Source organism: Tetrao urogallus (genome assembly GCF_951394365.1).
Source record: "Tetrao urogallus genome assembly, chromosome: 2".
In the NCBI taxonomy this organism is placed as follows: Eukaryota; Metazoa; Chordata; class Aves; order Galliformes; family Phasianidae; genus Tetrao; species Tetrao urogallus.
This window is the reverse complement of record NC_136814.1, coordinates 69,735,822-69,760,757: the sequence shown is the minus strand read 5'-3', so window position 1 is coordinate 69,760,757 and position 24,936 is coordinate 69,735,822. Positions and strand designations below refer to the sequence as shown.

At 37.3% G+C, this 24,936-nt stretch overlaps 1 protein-coding gene across 1 annotated transcript in view; it reads right to left on the bottom strand.

The window, feature by feature from the left end:
- ASCC3 (activating signal cointegrator 1 complex subunit 3) overlaps positions 1-24,936 on the bottom strand; it is a gene marked incomplete at both ends in the record, with an annotated part of 243,679 nt that overhangs the window by 88,970 nt on the left and 129,773 nt on the right. Inside the window, 3 exons of the mRNA XM_079532681.1 lie at positions 1,607-1,726; positions 7,310-7,534; positions 7,847-8,038. Of these exons, the coding sequence (XP_079388807.1) occupies positions 1,607-1,726; positions 7,310-7,534; positions 7,847-8,038 (537 nt within the window). The remainder of the gene's footprint in view (positions 1-1,606; positions 1,727-7,309; positions 7,535-7,846; positions 8,039-24,936) is intronic.

The following is a 24,936-nucleotide window of genomic DNA, read 5'->3' as shown; positions in this document are numbered from 1 at the left end:
GGCACACTGTAAGATTACTAAGAAACAATAACATACCACTTAGTAAACTGGATACCTGCAACTGAAACAGAAGGAACAGAATGGTCTAAGTGAGCAAATCTATGGTTATGCCCACATCTGGCACTATGTAATCTGTATACTCTTTGCCTCCAACACATAAATAGCTTTTAAATTTAAAGCTGTTTTTGTAGAAAATACTGGGATTGGGTTTGCTTCCAGATGAGCAGATAACACTTCAAACTGATGTAGTTTGTTGCTGCTTTAACAAAAACAGGAATACCTATTTCCAGCGCATCAAATCAGAAGGGCAGAGTGGAAAAGTGGCAGAAAAAGACAAGTGCTGGCAGTCTCGACTTTTTCAGCAGCTGAATAAAAATGCAAAAGTAAGAGGAGGGGGGAAAAACTCCTCTTAATTATTTTTTAAGTTTATAAAAACATTTCTGCTAGTGTTTTATTGCCTTTTTTTTGTTACTTTTTTTTTTAACTAAAATCTGTGTATCACACTAATCAAAAATATGTCTTGCCAAAAAAAAAAAAAAAAAAAAAAAAGCAGAATTTATAGGAATAGGATAACAATTTTTACTTTTCATTTATTACTTTTTGATTTTGGATTTTGATTGATTTTGGACAAAGATATATCAACACAGGGCAACTGTGCTGCTATTGTACTGTTTGAGCTTTTTTTTTTGTAGAAAACAGATTTGAGATGACCAGAGAAGTCCTAAATGCATCTGCAGAAGCTGTTTAAACCAAAGCCTAAATACATAACAATGTAACTTCCACCACCAGACAGAAAAGCTATCTGAAAAATATTTCCTAGCATATATATCCATGCATGTTACAACAACAATGTTATGTTCACAATATCATGACAAATGATGAAGTTACAAAAGATATCCAGGAAACGTGAAATAAAGTGCAATTACAACGTATTTGTGACAGTTGCACCTGCACTATACTCAATTACCCATGACCAAACTATGATAACATTAAATGCTTTTAACCAGCTATACAGAAAAAAGTAACCATATTCAGATAATCAGTAATCTATGAAACATCTTCAAAATTTTAGAGAATGAATTGAACTTGAAAAAATTTACAACATGTGCTCTGATTTATATCAATATATGGAATGGTACTAAATAATAAATAAATAAAAATCTTACAACAATGAAATCACAAGGGAAAAAAAAAACAATTAAAAGTTTGATTTTATAATTTAAAGATGTCACAGGATGACACACGCTAGAACAGAATCTTACAGGAGGATAAAAAAGCCAGCAACTCAAAAATACTTTATCATTTATATCTAGCCTACAATACTGAAATACTGACAATAAGCCAAGTTACATCAACTATCTCATAAAAATGAATGTTGCCCTTTGAAGCATAACTTGACCAGCTCAAATGCATTTCTGCATGAACAGAAGGGAACTCTTAATTTAGTGCTAAAAGTAGCCTCCTGCAAAAATTATCTTTCTTTTTCTAACCACTTTAAAAGAATTGCTGATGTCAGGTAAGTAGAAATAGCAAATATTTATCCTCACATCACGGAAGGATTACAGACCCAGGCAGGTTACAGATTTTTTTAAAATGTATTTTATACCTGATAAGCTTTGTGACTGATGCCATATACTAATGGATTTGCTCTCATCCGTACATAAAGATAAGTGTAACTTATCCACTTTACTGCTTCTTCCACATTAGTTACTGTTCCAAGAGCAATCTGGAAAGAGGAAAAGAGAAAAAATTAAATGTATATATTACAGCTGAACACAAACATCTTGCTGAAAACATATTGAATTCAGTGCATTAGCATTAAAGAACATGTCAATATGTTTCCAACTTAAATTATTTTAAGATAAAGACAGTGCTATATTTTGAATCATTTATATGTCTGTATCTTCTGAACATCCAATAACATGATATGTTCTATGACAGTCATCCAAATGATTCTTCATACTGCTTATAGTATCAACACAGAAAAGATAATACTGAGATAGCTTATTCAAGAAGTACCAACATTCTTGAGTAAATGTGCTCATGGTAATTTAAAGACCATCCCTAAAAGAAAGCCTAAATTAAAAGATTAAGTTTTCATATCAATATAAATGCACGCTCTGGTCTTAAACTAAATGATTCAGACAGTCGTAAGGATTTTCTTTGTCATGTCGCCATATCCTGACTTACACTTACAGTGCTAAGAAACAGTTTGTTCCTTTTGTAACTAAAAGTTAAACATACAGGCACCTGCTACATTTTTTTGTTGCACCAAAGCATAATAAAATGTAACAATATGCACAGAAATACATTCATATTTCTTTTCTTTTTTTTTTCCAAGGATGAATTAGGTATATCAAAAGTTTGGGTTTTTTTTTTTTTTCCCTCAGTAACAACTTCTGCTAATTCAGGAGTTCTTTCACCATCAAACTACTGGTATATACATTGTTACACAGTAACTTCAGCAATACTTTCTGTTAGTTACATTCAGAAGAACAAATTTATTGCTTGTTCCATTTAGTTTGACTTCAGGTGAATGCAATATTTCCTACATGCTTCAAAAAGAAATATTTTTTGGTTGTGACTAGTTCCTTAAGACAAGCAAAAATTCCCCTTACTAAAATTCTGTGATCCGTCATTATTATTATGTTATTTTTGTTTTGTGGGTGCTTGGATTTCATGTAAGCAATTCTCTTGATTTCGAAAAAACTATAAAACCCTATAGAAGTGGTTTTATACACATGTTCAGATCCAAATATCATTAAATGTCATAGATATTTTAAAAAATAACATAAATATCTATTGATAACCATTCAAAAATAGTAATGCAAGATGGTTTTGCCCTCAGTTAAAAGCTTAAATAACTTAAAACACTGTTGATTTCAATGACTAACATAAAAAAACCAATCCAAGCTTGTTTCTGAAGTATTTCTCTGTTCAACAGCATAAAAAGGCCAGGGGAAGCCCCATTCTGTTGTTTTACAAAGTATATAGCTACATAGCACGTGAAAGTAGCTAGAAAACATTTTAAAACATTTAGTTTCCCATAGACTACTACAGGGATGACATTTAATACAGCTTGCATATTATTACTCTGTTTGCAACCCAAGGTTAATTTCAGCATCTGATTTCTTTCCATCATTCAGATCTATTTCAGTGCACAACTTGAAACAGTGTAACAATATTGTCCAGTAATAAATAACATTTTTCCCTCAAACTATTATTTACACAATCACAAAAAGATAAAATTATCCTTCTAGATGAGAGTGAAGCCTGACAACTCAAAATTTAAAAAAAAAAAAAAAAAAAGCCATAATAACTCATTTTACTATTGGCAAATTAAATATTTTCACAGTTAGAAGAAAAAATAAGAAAAAAACCACATTGGATTATAAAATTCAGTTGGGTTTCAGATACCGAACTGAAACGTAACACTGCTCTCCTTCCCCAACTTCAATGAACATTCACTGAATACTATGCAGAGGAAAAAGAAAACCAAACTACTTCTAATTATTTGCTGCCATCTAGTGTTCAAGTAAAGCTCTCACAGAGGATTTAACAAAAGCACACATTTTCAAACTGAGAGTGACACGGGAGGAATCTCATTAATGGAAACACCTAAGAATAATTTCAAAACAAATAATTTACAAAATTAGGAGACCTGTGCTAAGTTCAAGGATATTTAGTATTTAAAACCAATAGACAAGGTGATTCTTCATTAAAGAAAAAAAATCTAGCGTTCAGTAAACCGTACAGTAGTTTATGCAGGTAACATCACAGATGTTGACGAGTCATACGATGTTGATGATGTTAAGAATCACAGAATCATAGAAGGGATCTCTGGAGATCACACAGACCAACCCTCCCTGTTAAAGCAGATTTTCTACAATAGGTTACACAGAAAAACATCCAGGTGTATATCTCCAGAGAAGGAGATTCCACAAACTCCCTAGTCAGCTTGTTCCAGTGTGTTGTTTGTTTGATTGCACCAGTTATCAGAACACTTTGACTGTAAGCAGCAGTCACTGATGAGGTTGCTGGTCTCATACAGGTCAGGTCAGATCCCAGAACCACGTCAGCTTCCTCTAGTATATGCATGTACCCAGATGAGCCATGTAGTCACCCAACTCCTCAATGATTTTTTTGGAAATGCTCTGAAGAAATTCTGTCTCTACTGATACCTGCTGTAGCTCATATTCCACCAACATGGAAGGCTTTAGATTGAGAAAGGCAAAAACTTAGATTTGGTCCACCCTAGCCAATGCACCATCTTATTTATCTTCCTGGCTTAACAACAAAATTTTAGGGAAATGCATGGAAAGGCACATCTCCTGGGGAAAGTATTTCTACTGTCCAGTACTGCAAATTTTCTCCTGTTTCTAGCTCCTAGGGGAAGGAAGGAGCCCCAGAAACAAGCTGGGGTCCAGCTGTGGCTGACAGGGAGGGTTCTATCAGGTGGAAACAATTACGGAAGGAATGGTGACCTGCATTGTATGAGCTATTGATGATAGTTCCCAGATAAGTTAAAGTTTATGGCCTAATTAAACCACATCCCCCTGCATCTTATCTTTCTTCCTGTAATCCCCCCAAAAATACAGCTGTAGGTATTTTCTGTTTGCCAGCTGGTCAACTGACCCAGGACTCTCTCCTTTCAGTTATGAATACTAACCAGTTTATTTATTTTGTGTTTTACTTTCCACTATGCCCAGTGAGCACACTGTCAGCAGAAAAGGAAAAGGGAGCATCTCCATGCCTACAATGAGCATCACTGGCTTCTTACTCTTCTGCTCATTTCTAGAAGAAGAAAAAAACCAACCAAACAAAAAAATGCAATCAAAAAACCCAAGTTTTTTGGGTCCACAGGATAATTCTCAGTGGATAGATGTGTTGAAGTCTTATCTTTGGTACCAACTCAATGAAGTTGAGCGTATTTCAGCTTTTTCTGCTACTTAGCTTTTCTAGAAACAAATATACTGGGCGCCCAAAGTCAACATGCTGCTCTGAGACTGCCCTTCAGCATCTGCTGTTACCTTAAGAGAAGCAGGCACCATATACATTTCCTCTGAATTCTTAAAATAATGCAATTTGAGATTTTCAGTTAAAGATAATACCCTTGCATTTAATAGTGCTAAACAGATTTTTATGCCATTTTCATACAGATTTTGAGCCACATTACCCTTTAGACACAACTTCCTGCAGAGAGCAGTTCCACAGACTAACTCCCCAGCTGGCAACCTTTCGCATTTTCTGAACCTATCACTGACTCAACCCAGCAAGTATTTCCTGGTCTTTCCCAGGAAAAGTACAATATTTTGGCATGTCATTCTTACTTCATAAAACTATTTTGTCATGTCCTATTTTCCTTGTTTCTGATCTGAAGAATGCAGGTATGTCTGTGTGTTCCTTCCATAGAAGTGGATCTGTTCCTTTGTCTATCAGTCTTTGAAAATTTCCTGCTTCTATAGAATTCACTATGAAATAAGAATTAAAAATACTCTCATTTTACCCCCTCATTATCCAAGTTTTCTTTCATAAACCTGGCTACAATACTCAAGGCTCTGGATTTCACTTCGTGATTGTGCAGTTAGGATTACATACTGTGTTACATCAAATACACGAATCATTGCCTCATTCATAGCTGCTATCTACTCCTGGCAAGAGACCCAATCGACCGCATTTGCTTTTGGAAGCATGGAGTGTTCCTATATTTCCAACTGTGGAAATACACTGGATGCTTCTGGCCTTTCTTTGGTTTCTCTTTACAACCATAGCATGGGCATTTGAACTCCCTGAATGATTTGTAGCAAAAGCAGACTCTCTTCCTAAACCATGTCATGTTGTTATATAACAGTGCAGATTTTCTGTTGCTCATAGAAGTTTGCGTTATGGTAAAAAAAAAAATACCAGTGGGCATCAGCTTACTGTCTACAAATTTCTGTGATGAATCAGTCAACAACACACAGTTAGTCTCCATATAGTGGTACTCTTACTGACAATGGGATAGTTCTTATAAAAGATGATCTTTCTTTACTTCTTTCCTTTTCTTTCCTCTACATTTAGAATTCCAGTCAAGTTCATGTATTTGAAAAGAAACAACTTAGCAGAAATATATACTTACTTGGATGAATACCTTTTTTTTTTTTTTTAAGATAAAAATCTGAATAAAGCTTCATGAATAAGATTGCTTTTATTCTTGCCATTCTTATCTAAAATTGTTGCAGCAAATTGTTTTTCTTTTTGGACAATTTTTTATGTTTTGTCATTTCGATTCTAAGCACACAGAGCCATTTTTCCTTTGACTGTTAGCAATGTGTGCTTGCAGAACAGAAAGCCAAATGTAACCTGTGAGCATAGATAGCAGGCAGAGGAAGGTGATTCTCCTACTCCACTCTGCTTTTCTGAAATCTCAATTCAGCCTAATGCAGTTGTGGGCGCCTCATTCCTAGCAGTGTTCAAGGTATGTTTAGATGGGTCTTTGGGCAACCTGGTCTAATGGAAGGTGCCACTGTCATGGAAGGTGAGCTGGAACTAGATGATCTTAAGGGTCCCAAACCAAAATATTCTGCAATTCTGACTTTTTAACCTTTATTTCCTCTCCACAGAATATTCAATGAACGTAAATTCACTTGCACTCTTTAAAAAAAAAAAAAAAAAAAAAAGACTGAACATTGCACTTTAGTTGTATGCCTCTACTTTAAGAATTTCTGAGTGTTTCTTGTAAAAAAGTGTATGTACATTTGTATACACAGATTCTTAATTGGTTATTACATTAGATAGTTTTTTAATAGTTTTAATATATTGGAAGCCAGTACTCTCATTATAACCACAGCACTTTAAATAATCAAATGCATTTTCTTTGAACTTGAAGCAAACTGAGAACTTGCAGTTTATAATAAACCAGTTACCACTTTTAATCTGACACTGAAAACAAGAATTCAAGGTAAATATGTTATTCTTCCTATGTTGCGGTCAACCAATTGAAGTAAGTTTGAAGTCTATTTATATAATAAGATGTTTTCCTTTCTTGAGGATTTTAGTTTGCTATGTGTTTCTACAGCTTTACCTTAATATTTTGGTCCTCTTCTAGTACTACTAATTTTGGCCCTACTTCTAGTATCTACTAACTTTTGTATAAGACCCCTGACATTTTCACGTCTAATAGTTCACTCCTCTGTAAAATACATGCTTACAGTAATAAAGATTCCATTTTAGATATTTTATTTGTGAAAATAACACTTTTTCTTTTTTGTTTCAAATAATGTTAATCCTTCTAGGCTTTGTTAGTTTTTCAAAATAATTCAAAAATTACCTCTGCATTTAGGTTGTCGGCAAGACTTTCAAGAAACTGGCTTTCAATTGGATTCTGCTGAGTAAGAAGTGTCAGGTAATGACTGAGTTTATCATGAGTTGTAATTATGATGCCTTCTCCGAATTTGTCAAACTGAGGCCGTCCAGCTCGACCAAATATCTGCATGACATCTAAAATTCCAAGGTCAACAAAGGAGCCTCTTTTTGCAGCATATATTTGTGTTCCCTGATTGAGGAAAAGTTAATAAAAATTAACATAAATACACATGAACATAATCCTGATGAGCTGAATACTGAAATTAGGCAAATACAGCATGATTTCAGAAGTGTACTTTAACTAATCCTTTCATAATCTTTGATATATTTAAATCTTTACTATACAAACTAGATTCCCACTAGTAAGAATCAGTTTAATGAGATATAAATAACATTTCAAGTCCATCAGACATTTCCCCTCCAGCTCCCAAACCCACAATAAAGATCTTGCTATCTTTCTTTTAAGACAGAAAACCATGTGCAGAGTAATACAAGCTCCTACCTTAATAACAACAGCGTGAGCAGGAAGATTGACACCCCAGGCAAGCGTAGCTGTACATACTAGCACTTTGATATGACCGTTAGAAAACAGGTTCTCAACCAAACTTCTGTCTTGCCGCAGCATTCCTGCATGATGAATACTAAATCCATCTGGAAACAGCTCACGCAACTGCTTATTTTTGGATCTCTGTACCTAAAATAGAAAAGCATAAATATTAAATTCACTTTCAATTGCAGTATGAGAAGCAGTATATTTAAAAAAATACAGGAAAATAAACCACTGAATATCATTCTGAGTCATAGGGAAGGAAACATTTATATTAACACTGAACTTTTTCTAAGCACCAACATGTCGCAATTTGCTATAAATGAATTTGAATAATTTTCATGCTTTCCAAACAACACACCTCATTGTTCAAAGGAATACTATTTTAAAAATACAGCTTAATGTAAACAGAGATCCAAATCTCCTGGAAAATCTGGAGATTATCAGGAGATAACCAGTATGGACACTGAAATGGACAATTCACGTATCTCTTTTCCTTTTTTCCTTAAAAGTCTTTCAGTGTACGCAGGCAGCTAAAACAGGCTTAAATAGCAGGCCACACACAGGAAGGGATACCATTCACATCTCCTGCCATTGCATCTTGGCACAGAATGGATTAAGACAACAAGTAACCAAACTGATCACCTCCCCCTCATTTTTACCTTTCCCATATCTGGGAAGCTGGCATACCAGTTTGGAAAAATCTCACATCCTCCAGCCTCCCTCTGCATAAGATGCATGTAAGAATGTCTTCCTTACTGCTGAGTGTCAGCTTTACTATGCTTCTCCTGAATTAAAAAGGGACTCAGAGTAGAGAAAAGCCAGTATTTTTCCCCTTCATACACTAAAATCTAAAACTCAAATCATTTTGGAGCACGCCTTCCAGAAGGAGCACAAAAGGAAAAAAGAAGCCCAAACACAGGAAACCCACACTACCAAAGCTCATGTCATTGTATACAATTGGGAACAACACTCTTTCTTTTCAGAAACATGGCTTTAGGCCAAAATTCAAGTATCACAAAAAATACAGCACTTTTATTACAACTAAGATGACAGGAGCAAAGGAAGAATAGCCCAGATGTAAACTAGAATAAAAGACCTTCACATAAGCTTTTATAAGTTTAAATACAAGGCCACAAAGGCCACTCTCTGCAACCTCTTTTTACCCTGGACCCTGGCTACTGGCTCCTAAGGTCTTTGTATTTCAAAGTATTGATTTGTCACAAACACCTTTTATTTTCATCCCATCTCTTTCCCAAACCACTGTCTTCCAAACCTGATCACTGCTAATTATGACACCAGAAGGGTTCCTGTAATGATGATGCTGATCTTTCTCCCTTTCTTTATTATTACTGTTAATAGAGAACTTTTCTATAGGCCACATAAGTTATTTTTCTCTTTTTTCTTTTTTTTTTTCCCTACCACTCTATTTTTAGCAGATTACAGTGAATTAATTCTAGACCAAATTATGATTTTTTTTTCCCCAACCTTTATATTTATTTGTACCTGACACACAACCACTCAAAGTTGACTTAAGTGATACAGACTGGGTAAAGAAAAATACAGTCTGTGTTACTGGCATACTGCCAAACATGAATAATAAGTCTCTGCACACACAGAAATAAATAGGAAGATGGGAATGCAATTATAAAAGACAACATGAAAAGAAAAATACTGTAGGAAAAACACTTTCCCTAGCTTCACGCTTCTCAACTTCTCAGTATCCAATCTTTTCTATTTTAGGCATTATTATTTCCTATTCACTTAAAGGAAATCAAACTCCTATTTTATCTGTACATTAATTATTGGCAAATATAATTAATGCTACAATGCTTAAAAACTGAATTAAAAACAGAAACAGTTCTTGACACATTTCCTTTATGAGACAGAGAATGGAAACAAATACATTATAATGAACACAAAGGCACCAAAGATTGCATTTATAATACATCAACAACATATCCCACAGACGAAAGGTATGAAGAAAATTCACTTCAGAATTCATTGAAAAGCAATAAATGATTGCAACACAACAATTTGGATTGATCTTGACTACATTCAGAACTTGCTGTAAGCACTAAACAACATAGTTAACTTGAATCTTAATAAAAGCACATATTTGTATGTGATAAAACAACTGTCAGAAATTCTACTTTTTTTGCTAGTGTCATGGGTCTCACATCTATTTTGCAGATGTTAAGATAACCATTTTTCAAAAAGCACAATTATTCAATATCAAAAATTATACTCCATAAATTACCTGTAGCTGAAAATCTTAAACTTGCACAATTAAAAAAATTACATACTTCTGTTTGTAACCCTAATGCTTATGTTGTCTCTCATGGAAAAAATGGGCCAATTTAGAAATAGGAATCTAGAAGAATCAAATATTTTGCTACATAAGGGAGAAAACTTTTGTTTATAGAATCATAGAGTGGTTTGGTTTGGAAGGGACCTTTAAGATCATCTTGTTCCAAACCTCCTACTATAGGAAAGAAAACATCCCTCCAGCCCCATCCAGCCTGGCCTTTAATGCCTCCAGGGAGGGGGCATCCACAACTTCACTAGGCAACCTGTTCTAGCGTCTTACCACACTCTCAGTAAGGAATTACTTCCTGATGTCTAGTCTAAACCTACTCTCTTCTAGTTAAAAAAAATTTCCCCTAGCTCTGTTCCTTGTCCCTCCTCAGCTTTCCCGTAGGCCCCTTTGGGTACTGGAAGGCTGCTTTAAGGTCCTTCCAGAGTCTTCTCTTATAATTATATGAACCACTAGAATATACCACTAGTTCAGAGAAAGGAACTTGTGAACACAGGAAAAAAAGGAAAAGGGAACATTATGTGTGAGAGAACACACTAAGACACAGCAATGACAGTCCGACTAGAATTCAAGTACAAAATCATGTAAAATCATGCAGTTACAGCTATACCAAATAATTGTGTTTAGAAAGAATATTTACATGCTACTAAAATTTAGTAACCTAACCTGAAAATACTGACGATTTAATTAATTGTATTGACATTTTGCCCATATTCCTTAATTTGTTGCCATGTGACAGATGATGGCAGAGAGGCAGTCTAACAAAATGGCATCTGACATGGAAGTATGTATGAAGCAAAGGTGTGTCACTAAATTCTTCCATGTGGAAGAAAATCACACCCATTGGCATTCACTGATGCTTGCTGAATGTTTATGGAGACTAGTGGGTATGAGCACAGTGGATTAGTGGGTGGTGTATTTCAGCAGTGAAGGACAAGCCACATTCTAGACAGCCATGCAGATTTTCATGAGCACAGTATGCAGGTTTTGTTCACTGCTGATGAAAATGAATGGCTAATGGTGGTGACTATGTTGAAAAAGAGATTGTGTAGCTGAGAATTCTATCAGTATTATTGTGCTCTTTGTATCTGTTGCTGTTTCCATGAATAAATAGGAGGCACTATTTTTAGAGTGCCCTACATATATAATAGAAGTGAAATGCTAGAGTATCCCTCATCTTTCTTTATTACAGACTAAAGCGTTTTGCTTAAAATTTATATGAAATGTTACTAAGTGCCTCAGGTGTATGGAGAACTTGTTATGACCTCTGGGCACTGGTCATCTGATTAGAATTGATTTTCTTTCCTCGCCCATATCACTCAAGAGGGCTGCAGATTTATGACCTCTGCTTATATGTGCACATGCATCTAATACACCATGTATTAAATAAATTCCTAGTTTAGCTTGCTGCCACCTATATTTCTCCTTTAAAAGTTCTAAATTTCATGCTCATCTTGATTAAGACATTAAAAATGTCATAATTAGACATGGAGGAATGTACTTAATTTTGACGAAAAATTAGGTATATGTAGCAATCAGACACCTGAACATTTAAACAAGCCTTGGGGCATTTCACCAAAGACTTAAATCAGCAACCAAAAAGATAACTTCCTTCTTACTCTTCCTTTCCTTTACTTGTATCTGATATCCCAAAGGTGTTATCATTCCTACAGACCATGCACCATATGATTTTTATCTGAACTATATATCTATCCTGAATAAACCATCAAGAATTAAACTTTCAATAGGCTCATAGCTTTTTTTTTTTTCTTATTTTACCTAGAAAAAACAAAACTTTGAAAAAGGTAATAAAGTTTGATTACAAGAAGCAGCTACCAATAATTTACTTCTTAATAGGTTAAACAAAAGTTAGTATCTTCACTGATCTCAGACTGGTACGCTTTTCTTGAACAAAGATTGCCATTAATTGATAAAATCAGATTTTATTTTTCTTTCTTTAGATTACTTCTTCTTCCGTTCTGCTTCTGAATTTTGAAAATATGCTTGCAACTTTGAATTCCTGTGTTTTTTTCCCCCCCAATAACACTTTTTAACAATAATGAATTTCCTTCTAGCAACAGAAATTGCACAGACTACTCTAGGATTTTTCTCACGATTGCCCTACTGCAGTAATACCTCACTCCTCTGATTGTAAGACTCAATCATCATAATTTTCCCTCTGCAGAGTTCACAATAGGGCAGCACTTGCATTTTGCTCAGAATGCACCATCATATTTGTTCACTGGTTTGAGCAATGCTGAGCATTTCATTCCCGTCCTTTGTTCTTTGCATTGTCCTAGCACTCCACAAATTATGAGCCTTGTTAGCCTCATCTGCTGAGTGCTGGCACTCAACGTAGATATCACAAAACACCTAAAACAAACAAAATAAGGTACTGAAGGCTGTTTCTATTAATGCTGCTACTGTGTGATGAATGTTCAGTTATTTCCAAAACAATGAATTTGTATCTTTCCTTAAGAGATCACTGTAACTCCTTTATTGAGCTTCTACATTTCTTAAAGCTGAAAGAAGACAAAAGCCTTCTTTATTTCATTCAAATTAGTTGTAGTGCTGAATATGCTGTACCTGACGTATTTAAAGAATACTGAATGCCTTTCAAAATACATTAGATTAAAGTAAGATCCACTAAGGAAGTGAAGAGGGTCTGAGAAATGCAGAATGAAAAAAAAAAAGTTGAAGATTCCATCTTTGGGCCTACTCCTGTCCATAAATACAAATATAATTAACAGGACATATCTGTACATATGAGGACTGTGAGAAATGGCATTAAACATCCGTGGGTTTGCAGGCTTAGAAATTATGAAACTAGAGAGTTGGTTTTTTGTTTATTTTACACATGACAGGATATTTGTTCACTGGCTATTTTATATTAACAGAAATAAAGCTGCAGTTTAATCTGGCTGTAGAAACCTAAGTTACATATAAAAAACTAGTCATGAAGCTCACCTTAAAAATATACACAACAGTTTAACATGTTGGACTGAGATAGTGCTTCTGTACTGATATGCCCTCACATTACTTCCCTTGCCCTTCCCTGGGAACAACAGCATTGTTATCACTGCCTGATCACACTGGGGCTGGTTCTTGTGAAGAACTCAAATATTACTGAGAGCTTTACTCAACAAAGAGGACTTACATGACCTAACTGATCATTTCTGGATGAATGTAGGCTGGCTGATATACTATTCTACTTAATAAGTATGCACACTCATTCTCTAAATCTCCAGTCTCTTACTGTATCTAGCTATTAACTTTGTACAGTTATCCCAATATAATATCTCTGTCTAACACTTACTATTTTACTGAGTTATAATTAGTGGGTACCCAGCAAGACAGTATTTGAAGAAGGTAATTCTAGCAAACAAATGTGAATCAGTTTGAATTTCTCCTGGAAGAGTCAATAATTTAATTGTCTCTCCCTGGAGATTTAAGTTAGGGCATTAAAGTTAGAACTGTTTAAACCTATGAGTTACTGCTCTGATCAATTTACTGAAATCATCTCAACTTCTATAAAGTGCTCTAAAAATACCTCTGAAGGAGAAAGAGGAGAGTAGTGTGATTGCTTTGCTTAAACACATTCCTCCACCGTACATTCTATCAATGTAAAGATAATAGTTCTTCAAGTGAAATCATCAGGAACCAGGAGTTATTTTCTGAATTACAGTATTACAACTGGTTTTCTTCTGAACTTTATCTTGTGTAATGTATCCATGTAGTGATACAGTATCCTGAGCTGGAAGGTACCCACAAGGATCACTGATTCCAACTCCTGTCTCTACACAGCACCAGACAAAATTCAAACCATATGGCTGAGTTGTCCCAACTCTTTTTGAACTCCAACAGCTCAGAAGCCTGTTCAATGCCCACCACTTTCTGGTGAAGGACCTTCCCCTAATCTCCAACCTGATCTTTCCCTGACATGGCTTCATATGTTTCCCTCGGTCCTATCTCATTTACCAGAGAGCAGAGCTCAGCGCTGCTCCTTCGCTCCCCTTGTGAAGAGCTGAAGCTGCCATGAGCCTCCCCCTCAGCTCCTCTGCTCTGAGCTGAACAAACCAAGGGACCTCGGTTGTTCCTCACACATCATGCCTCTAGCCCCTTTCCCATCTTTGTAGCCCTCCTTTGGACGCTCTTTGGTCCTTCTTGTTTGATGGCACCCAGTACCGTACCCAGTGCTGGAGGTGCGGCCACACAGTGCAGAGCAGAGCAGGACAGTCCCTGTCCTTGCCTGGTAGCAGCGCTGGGCCTGGTGCACCCCAGGGTATGGTTGGCTCTCTGGGCTGCCAGAGCGCACTGCTGGCTCAGATTTGCCTCTCTTAATGCCTACCTGCTATAAGAGAGAAAAAACAAATGAACAAACACCAAAACCAGTTGTATAGATAACACACTAACTCAATTTGAATTAGAATTTTGCAATGTGGACCAATGCAACCTAATAATTCAGTTAAAACCAGACAGAGGTGCCTTACAACTGTATGAATTAATGATACTCATAAAGAGCATTAAGAGTCTAAAATGAAAAAGAATTATTCTGTGTAAACACAACTAGCAATCTGCACTAGGTTCACAAAGGAAACGTTGTTCATAGTAATCTAGCTTTAGCGCCAAAGATGAATGAAAACACAGGAAGAAAATAGCAACACATTTGAATCGCTGATTGTATTTTTCATAGTTTGTAAAATCATAAGCACGTTTCTATTGTTTAAAGAAAACAATACATATCATTTAAGGACATTTTTGCATTGCTTCAGTGCAAATCTAGACTTCACATTGAGCAGAAAACTACATCTAAACAATCTCAAATCCTGTTAAAAAAGAAGTTAAAGTATTCCAGTTTATAAAGACATTAATGCACATCAATTAAAATGGATTTAATTTTATGACATGAATTTCAAATGCATGCAAAATGAAGTAAATCTTTATGTTCTTTCTCATCAATTCAGAGCCATACTGTTCTCCCAGAGGGGAGAAAAATTCTGAAAAATATTTATACTCTGCCCTTCAGACAAGAAGTCCTGCTGTCAAATTTGTTAACCACTTGGAGTGCACAGAGTGATCAGTCTTGGTCTGATTTGCCGATAGTAGAAGACATTTTCTGTTTCCTGATGGGAAATTAACCAGTAAGGAAGATATACAGCAATGAGAAGAATGATACAGTGAGAGTTTGATGCCATGCAAGTGCAGTATGGCAACAGATAGGATAAATTTGTACCAGTTTCAGTTCATACACTGACATCCTCTGGAGACCTAGTTAAACCTTTCGTTTCTGTGCTTAACTGTGCAGAGATTTCAATATTTCCGCTTCAATTGAAAGTTGATATTGCATTGTTTCTGTAAATGTATTTGTTATATTTGAGAAAACCTCCTTTGCTTCTCTGTAATACTCAAAACTGCCACTCTGCTGAGTGATGAAAATATTAGATGCATTTTTACTCTGAGACACCTAAAGCAGAAAGTGTTCTCAAGGTCTTTCCAGAACAGCTGCAGCTTACATATGACTTCTCATCATTATTTTTAGTGCAAATCCTCACCAAAAGTATACATTATTACCCCTAAAAGAAAAAACAAATGCATCTGTGAACATCAAGTGTATTTCTCATTTCTTAACTAAGCTATAAAAGTTCTGCCACAACTTCCCTCCTGTGCAAAGTGACGTTCAAAGACTATTGGGAAGAATGGAATTTCTCTTACAAGTCTGCAGATAATTGTAAAAGTGAAGTATGAATTAATAATCTATACAGTTTTCAAGCAGTTTTACACTAGCATGAGCATGGTGACCATGAAAAGCTAAAATTTTATCTTAAAACAGGAAAATAACTGTTTCCTTTTAAAAGGAAAGACACCACAGGCATTAAATGCCTTTTGATTTGGCATCGCAGCTTGCTTTTTTTCCCCCGTTCTTCTAGCTTCTAGATGGAAGAAGTAAACATAATGCCAAGCAGGACTGGTTAAGGAAAATGCAAGTCAATGAAATAAAAGTAGTACAAGTTCTTAAATTAAACACGTCAAATTGTAACCTCCATTCATTAAGTAATTTGAACCATGTAATCTCAACTTTTAGAGGAAAAAAGATAACCAAACTAGCATATCAGCACATCTGCAGCATGTTAAAATATTTTCGCTCTGATAGATGTATCCTAGTTGATTAAAAAAATGCAAGAAAATTCATAATGTAATTAGCATCCCATAAAAAGTTAACACACTTTTTTTGTGTGTTATACTGTTTTGCTAACAGTATATTAAACAAGTATCAGAACTGTATGTTTCATTCCTGCTATGTCCTTGCTATGTAAGAAAATTTTAACGATTTGAAATGTAGCTCATTCTCGCCAAATATCAAATCTTGCAAGGAAAATCACTTTTGAGAAATCTTGAAAGAAAATAAAAATCTTTAGGTATTTCACAGAATCACAGAATTGTAGGGGTTGGAAGGGACCTCCAGAGATCATCGAGTCCAACCCCCCTGCCAAAGCAGGTTCCCTACACCAGGTCGCACAGGTAGGCATCCAGGCAGGTCTTGAACATCTCCAGAGAAGGAGACTCCACCACCTCCCTGGGCAGCCTGTTCCGGTGCTCCGTCACCTCACTGTAAAGAAGTTCTTGCGCATGTTTGTGCGGAACTTCCTATGCTGCAGTTTCCAGCCGTTTCCCCTTGTCCTGTCTCCACTCACCACTGAAAACAGTCTGGCCTCGCCATTCTGCCCCCCACACCTTAGATATTTATAGACCTGGATCAGGTCCCCTCTCAGTCTTCTCTTCCCAAGGCTGAACAGACCCAGTTCACTCAGCCTTTCCTCATAGGAGAGATGCTCCAGGCCCTTCACCATCTTCGTGGCCCTCCGCTGGACTCTTTCCAAGAGATCCCTGTCTTTTTTGTACTGGGGAGCCCAGAACTGGACGCAGTACTCCAGATGAGGCCTCACCAGGGCAGAGTAGAGGGGGAGGATCACCTCCCTCGAACTGCTGGCCATGCTCTTTTTAATGCACCCCAGTAAGCCATTGGCCTTTTTGGCTACAAGGGCACACTGCTGGCTCATGGCCAACCTGTCATCCACCAGGACACCCAGGTCCCTTTCCGCAGAGCTCCCCTCCAGCAGGTCATCCCCCAACCTGTACTGGTGCATGGAATTATTCCTCCCCAGATGCAAGACTCTACACTTGCTTTTGTTAAACCTCATCCGGTTTTTTTCTGCCCAGCTCTTCAGCCTATCCAGGTCTTGCTGAATGGCAACACAGCCTTCAGGCGTGTCAGCCAATCCTCCCAACTTCGTATCATCATCAAATTTGCTGAGGGTGGCCATTATCCCCTCATCAAGGTCATTGATGAAGATGCTGAACAAGACCGGACCCAGCACAGACCCCTGAGGAACACCGCTAGTTACAGGCCTCCAACAGGACTCTGCACCACCAACAACGACCCTCTGCGCTCTGCCAGTCAGCCAGCTCTCAACCCACCTCACTGTCCACTCATCTATCCCACACTTCCTCAGCTTTGTTATAAGGATGTCGTGGGGGACAGTATCAAATGCCTTGCTGAAATCAAGGTAGACTACATCCACTGCTCTCCCCCCATCCACCCAGCCAGAGACAACATCATAGAAGGCTACCAGGTTGGTCAAGCACGACCTCCCCCTTGTGAACCCGTGCTGACTACTCCTGATAACCTCCTCTTCTTCCAGTTGTCTGGAGATGACATCCAGTACAAGCTGTTCCATCACCTTTCCAGGGACAGAGGTGAGGCTGACTGGCCTATAATTGCCTGGGTCTTCCTTCTTGCCTCTTTTGAAGACCGGAGTGACATTGGCTATCTTCCAGTCTTCAGGCACCTCCCCCGTCCTCCAAGACTTCTCAAAGATGACAGAAAGCGGTTCAGCAACCACCTCTGCCAGCTCCCTCAGCACCCGTGGATGAATCCCATCAGGTCCCATGGATTTGTGAACATTGGTGTTGCCTAGGCGCTCCTGGACCACCTCTTCCCTGACAGAAGGGAGGTCTTCCATTCCCCAGATCCTCTCACTCACCTCCAGGGTCTCAGATTCCCGAGTGGGAGCTTTTTCACTGAAAACAGAAGCAAAGAAGGCATTCAGTATCTCCGCCTTCTCAGCATCCCCCGTTACCAGCACACCCCCGTCACTTAGCAGGGGAGCCACATTCTCCCTAGTCTTCCTTTTACTGTTAATGTACTTGAAAAAACCTTTTTTATTATCCTTTATCCCCTTTGCCAGATTTAATTCCAGGCGGGCTTTAGCCTTCCTTGTCGCATCCCTGCAGACCCTGACAACATTCCTGTATTCTTCCCAAGTAGTCAGACCCTTTTTCCACATTTCATGGGCTTTCTTCTTTCCTTTGAGTTTGTGCACGAGCTCCTTGCTCATCCACACAGGTTTCCTGCCACCCTTTCCCGATTTCTTCCTCACAGGGACGCACCGATCCTGAGCTTGGAAGAAGAGCTGCTTAAATGCCCACCAGCTCTCACAGGCCCCCTTGTCTTCCAACACCCTAGCCCATGAGACAGCTCCAAGTAGGTCCCGGAAGAGATCGAAGTCGGCTCTCCTAAAGTCCAGGATAGCAATCCTACTTTTTGCTTTACTTCTTCCACTCAGGATCTTGAACTCCACCATCTCGTGGTCACTGCAACCCAAGCTACCCCCGACCTTTACTTCCCTCACAAGCCCTTCTCTATTAGTGAGAATAAGGTGCATATAATATAATGCAGCATAGGAAGTTCCGCACAAACATGCACAAGAACTTCTTTACAGTGAGGGTGACAGAGCACTGGAACAGGCTGCCCAGGGAGGTGGTGGAGTCTCCTTCTCTGGAGATGTTCAAGACCTGCCTGGATGCCTACCTGTGCGACCTGGTGTAGGGAACCTGCTTTGGCAGGGGGGTTGGACTCAATGATCTCTGGAGGTCCCTTCCAACCCCTACAATTCTGTGATTCTGTGATTCTGTGAGGTCCAGCAGTACCCCTCTCCTCGTCGGTTCCTCAACCACCTGCATCAGGAAGTTGTCTTCAACACATTGCAGGAACCGTCTGGACCGCGCATGCCTGGCCACATTGCTTTTCCAGCAAATATCTGGATAATTGAAGTCCCCCATAAGCACCAGCGCCTGGGATCGTGACGCTGCTTCCAGCTGTTTGTGGAAGGCCTCATCAACCTCCTCCTCCTGATCAGGGGGCCTGTAGCACACACCCACAACGGTGTCAGCCATACCAGCCCGCCCCTTGATTCTTACCCACAAGCTATCCACTGCTACACCACTCTCCCCCAGGTGGAGTTCAATACATTCAAGCTGCTCTCTTACATAAAGAGCAACTCCACCACCCCGCCTCGCCGGCCGATCTTTCCTAAAGAGCACATAGCCCTCCATGACAACATTCCAGTCATGCGAGCTGTCCCACCACGTCTCTGTGATCGCAATGAGATCATAGCCATGTGACCGCACACAGATCTCCAACTCTTCCTGTTTATTTCCCATACTGCGCGCATTGGTGTATAGACACTTCAGGGAGGCAGCATTCCCCTGCCACACTCCATCCCTTCGAACTCCACCCTCGTCACCCATCAAGTTCAATATTGAACCTTGAACTACCTGAACCTCAGCAGTCCTCATTTATGCATTTCCATACTACAATATTCACATGGTGTCATCTCACAATTTGTGAGTGATAATTTATCTGATAAAGTACTAACGGGAAAAAAAATCCCTTAAGAAACTAACAGATCTGTTCTTGGGCTCAGCGAAACCTTCATCATGAATTTTTTGTTCCTTGTGCCCATGTCCTGACTTAAATGCACATCCCATCACATTTCCATAACTTCATCTCTCTCAGAATTATCTTCATCTTACTGGTTCATATTTTTTCCTACTCCACTCTCAGGAGAAAAAGAACGTGTCTTAGAAATGACCTCCATAAGACTTAATACTTATTATCAATGCTGCAGTCAGCTTATTATCACACCTTTGGCAACTATGTTGTCTCTTTTGTTAGTTTTACTCTAAATTACCAGCAAGCTTCTCTCAGAATCTCTGCAATGTCAGAGCTTAACTGTGAAGCCTGTGGGCTATTAAACATTGTTCAAAGTCAGTTTCAAAGGTAGCACAAATTTTTTGCACACTTGAAAGGGCACAGAAGTAGCACCTAATAAGTGATGTAACAAAAAGGCTTATATAACTATGCTCTTTTGGCCAGCAGACCTGGGAATTTAGAGACTGACTGTCAAACAGGGACAACTATCAGGCTTTTTACCAGATGAAACCAGCTGCTTTAAGAAAGGAGCAGCTCAAAGAGCTTGACTTCATAGCCAGATTCAATGCCAAATGAAGGCATATTTCCACAGACCTCTGCTAAATTGTAAGATCCCTTGTGATTTTAAACTCTATCCACTGGAAGAAATAGGTTTTAATATTTGTTGTGGCCCTCTCCTCTACTTCAGCAAAACAAAGAAATGGAAACCAACCAACAAAAAAAGTTCCTCCAGATCCAGCCTTTATAGTTCAATTATTTTATGTCAGTTACCAGCTTTATGTTTCATATTTCATGAAGCCTACAAGATAATTGTTAAGTTTAAAAATCATAGAGAAGACAAAATTAAGTATAATTAATTTTGACTTTGAGAAATTATATGCTACACTACCATTCTTCAAGCATGTAAAAATCACACATTGCTCAATCTTTTTAGTAAAGGAACATTTACTGTCTTGTGCAAATAATTTTTATAATACACTTGCACTGTGAAAAAGTGAAAAAGTATTGTGCCAATTCATCCATCTCCTTTGTCTGTGGTTTGCAAACTAGATTAGAAATCCTCTGTCAAAACTACTGTTAAGATTCTGTAACTCATACACCATTACTTTAAAGCAGTCTGAACAGTTTCTTCAGCAAGCTAAGTTTAAATGTTTTGCCCACACAGAAGACAGACTGTATATTAAAAAAAATTTCTCATTTATATCAAGCATACCATGGCAACTTAATTACCTAGCAGAGGGGGAGAAAGGAGATTGCTACTTTCTCAGTGCAGTGCACAGCAGTACACAAGTGACAAGAGGGTTGCTGTGCTGGTTTGACAGTCCCTCTCCAACCTGGATTCATTTCCATTTTTCATAATCTGTTTACCTAAAGTGCATACATTAGTGCTAATAACAGTTCAAAAGAGTTAAAAACTGTACTGTAAGTTTCATTTTCTTTAATCTTTTAATTATATTAAGTTTTCTGTATAATAGCCATATTTGTTCTAATCATTACATCCTTCACACGCTTCATTTCACAGCCCTGCCTTCTTCAAGAGCAGTCCAAACTCAAAAGGCTTTGCAAAAAAATTTGAATCTGTACCTGTAATGCTCCATTTGCTGGGGGGTTAGGACTTAGAAAAAAGCAAATACTAAACAATTCCCTTAAAATTAATTTATCTGTATATTTTGAAGTTACTGCTTGAAGTAAGTAATAACATTTCAGAACTGAATATCTCTATACTGTTCAATGATAGAAATAACTGGAGTTGAAATAAAAAAATATATTAAGAGGATTTTCATCCCTTACATTAAGAAAGAAAACTAGTCCTATCTATGTAAAATAACACTTTAACAAACTACAATCACTTTCAAAATATAGTAATAGCTTTGCAACATGGAGGAAGAGAAACTTCATCTGAATCCAAAGAAGTGAACCCAATACCATGGCTTAGTTCTAAGGCAATCATCACATTTGTGGAGTCTTGTTACACGTATTTACCATAAAATTATCACCAGGATATCAGTTTTCAGTGGTTTCAAGATGTTATTACTGACTTCAGAATTAAAATCAGATTAAAAGGAATGGAGAATCTTTGACTTGTGCAATCCCTATGGGTTTTTAATTGGATAAGCATGCCAAACATTTCTAAAGCTTTTATTATTTTGCTTGATTTTCTCATGCATTTTGAAAGCCAGCATAAAATATCATATGACACATAAAAGTAATGTAAACAATACAAAATAATAATATCAATAAATAATATAAAATATTAAGTATATTATAAAGCAATTATATCATTATATCATTAAGCACCATTAGAAACTGGCTTACATGTTTAAATCTAAACCTCTGAAGCTACTCAACAGAAGTACTTCTTTTAGTTAATTTGTATTTGAGGATTTCAGGTAATTTTTAATTTTTAATTTTTTTTTTTTTTTTGAGCTCCAAGTATGAAATGGCTAATTATCTTGATACACAAATTTTACACAGAACAGAAACCCAGAGGCTATGCTTATGCATTGCTGTTAGTTTCCCTATTCCAAATGACCATTCACCACAGGAAAACCCATTGTACCTGTCATCTGTGATAGTATCAGACAGACTTTCTAATCTGATTTATAGAAACAGATTGATGACTTACAGTTTTTGGCACTGCCTTTTCATCTTGAGAGCAAGCTAGAAAAGATTTCCTACTCTACTACAGAACACATCACTTGATATAACTACATAGTTCCATCATATTTGTTTAATCTGTACACCACTATAGCTGATAAAATGGCCAGCTAATGTTGTCTGATGCGGAGAAGTGCTGCTAGAAAGTAAAGACAGCTCCTGACCATTTGAGATACACCTCCTTGCCAGCAGCTTGCTCTGGCACAGCTCAGTTTGAGATAATGACACCAATACTTAAATGCCTTCATGCAGATCTGCACAACTGAAGTAGGAGTCCCAACAATCCTCACAGTGGTCTGGCAGCAGAGGCTTGGTTGCAGAATTCCTGTAATTCCCTGCCTGCTCCATTTCTGCCCCAGGCTGAGCTCAGTCATTCTCTTGGCTGCCCAAAATGTGCTGAACCCCAGCAACGGGAGTTCAGACGCAACATGCATATGTAGATATAATGTGCAGACTCCTAAAACTTGCATGATAAGTCACCATGGAAACCACTCAGGGGTCATATTCTAGATTTAGATTAATGACCAAAAATTATCCATGAGAGAATTAGACAAAATAGACTCACAAAGAATCTTACATTGCAACAAATTTCTACTGTAACCAGCTCAGGTGGCAATGCAACACTTGCAGGTGAGGATTATCAACAATAGCTCTTAATTATCATTCACTGTTCCCAGTAACTTGGAACCAACTTGAATTTGCATTATCTGCCCTCATACTAATCTCTGCTTATTCTGATACTGAATATGCGCTATCACCAAGAAACTGAAGAAACAATTGAAAAGTTAATGGCCCAACACGTGAAAATTAATCAGATCGTTCTATTGCTTTAAATGCCTGAATACAACAGAACCAAGGAATGTTACAGTAAAAATAAGGAATGGAGAGTTTTCATCCTTTCTATTAGTGACAATAGCAACTTATCTGGGGGCATTATTTATCAGAAATTCATTTCCAACTCATCAGAATTCCCAAATATAATCACGCACTTCCCCATAAAATGTTACATTCCCACCATTCTTTCTTCGCCAAGACAAAGCTAAGCAATTGATTCACAGACTCTGTCATAACCTTATAGGTCATAGTGCTACTTAAAAGTATGACAAACAATTTCCGGCAGTGTTATAAAATTGATCAGAACACTGTATAACTGAAGTTTTCCCAAACTACTTTTGCTTAATCCCAAATGGTGTAATTAAATTCCTTATAAATCTCAATTATTTTTTTTCCCCTAATAATCAAAAATGCAAGCAGTCATTAAGTGATTTTTTCTTATCTGTGCAAATTTGTAAGATTATTGATTATATTTTTAGTTTGAGAGTAAAATTAATGACTTTTCTGAATGATGGATCGAGTGTCTGTAAAATGCCAAAGTTCTCTGAGAGTCCTCAGTATACAAATTCAGTCAGATAGAAAAAAGATTTGCACTAACACAAATATTGGAGACTGTTTCGTTTACTATCAACTATTCCAGTAATCAAAGCAATTATTTTCTAACACACGTGGAAAATACATTGTTTAAATTGCCAGATAAAATTTTTAGCTTGCTTGCTAAAACATGGATTGGTTGAAGAATTTTTATTTTCAGCAAGTTTACATTATTATGCAATAATAATGTATACTTATTACATTATTATATATATACATCATACATCTATATATTATACATGTCTATTATACATTATGGTTACTACATATGCAACTTTTACAAGTTGTGCTTTATACTGTCACCCACTAATGTATGCAAAAAGAGAAAAGGAAGAAAAAATGGAAGGAAAGGGAGGAGTAACGTATCTTCAAAATTTCCTATGAATGTAAAGAAATAATCCTTCAGGTCAAGCAGATTTTCCTATGTTTTTTTTTTTCAGTACCACATGTGAAGTTTCCTGAAGCATTTCATTTCCTGATGTTCCTACCACTAATATGTAGACCAAGTGCACTGAAAGTACACAAGCACTGTATGGGAGACCATTCAAAATTCATCCATCTAAGATAAGCAATGTAAATTATGACTTAGGGAAGCTATTTCTATCCATTTGTTATAAGGACAGCCTCCCAGCTTAAGATGCTACAAGATGTAGGAAGTAGAATGTATTTATGTCCCCCTGCCCCACAGAGACATTGTGTTTAATCGTTACTCATGAAAAAAATATTTCAAAGCAAAGAACAATTAATATTAGTACATTTATTTTTAATTTTCATTGTTCAAAATGTTCTATAGCCAAACAAAGTCCTTTAGCTGCCATAAAATCAGCATCATGGATGTGCACTAACAAGTGTGGCCAGAAGATGGCTCTC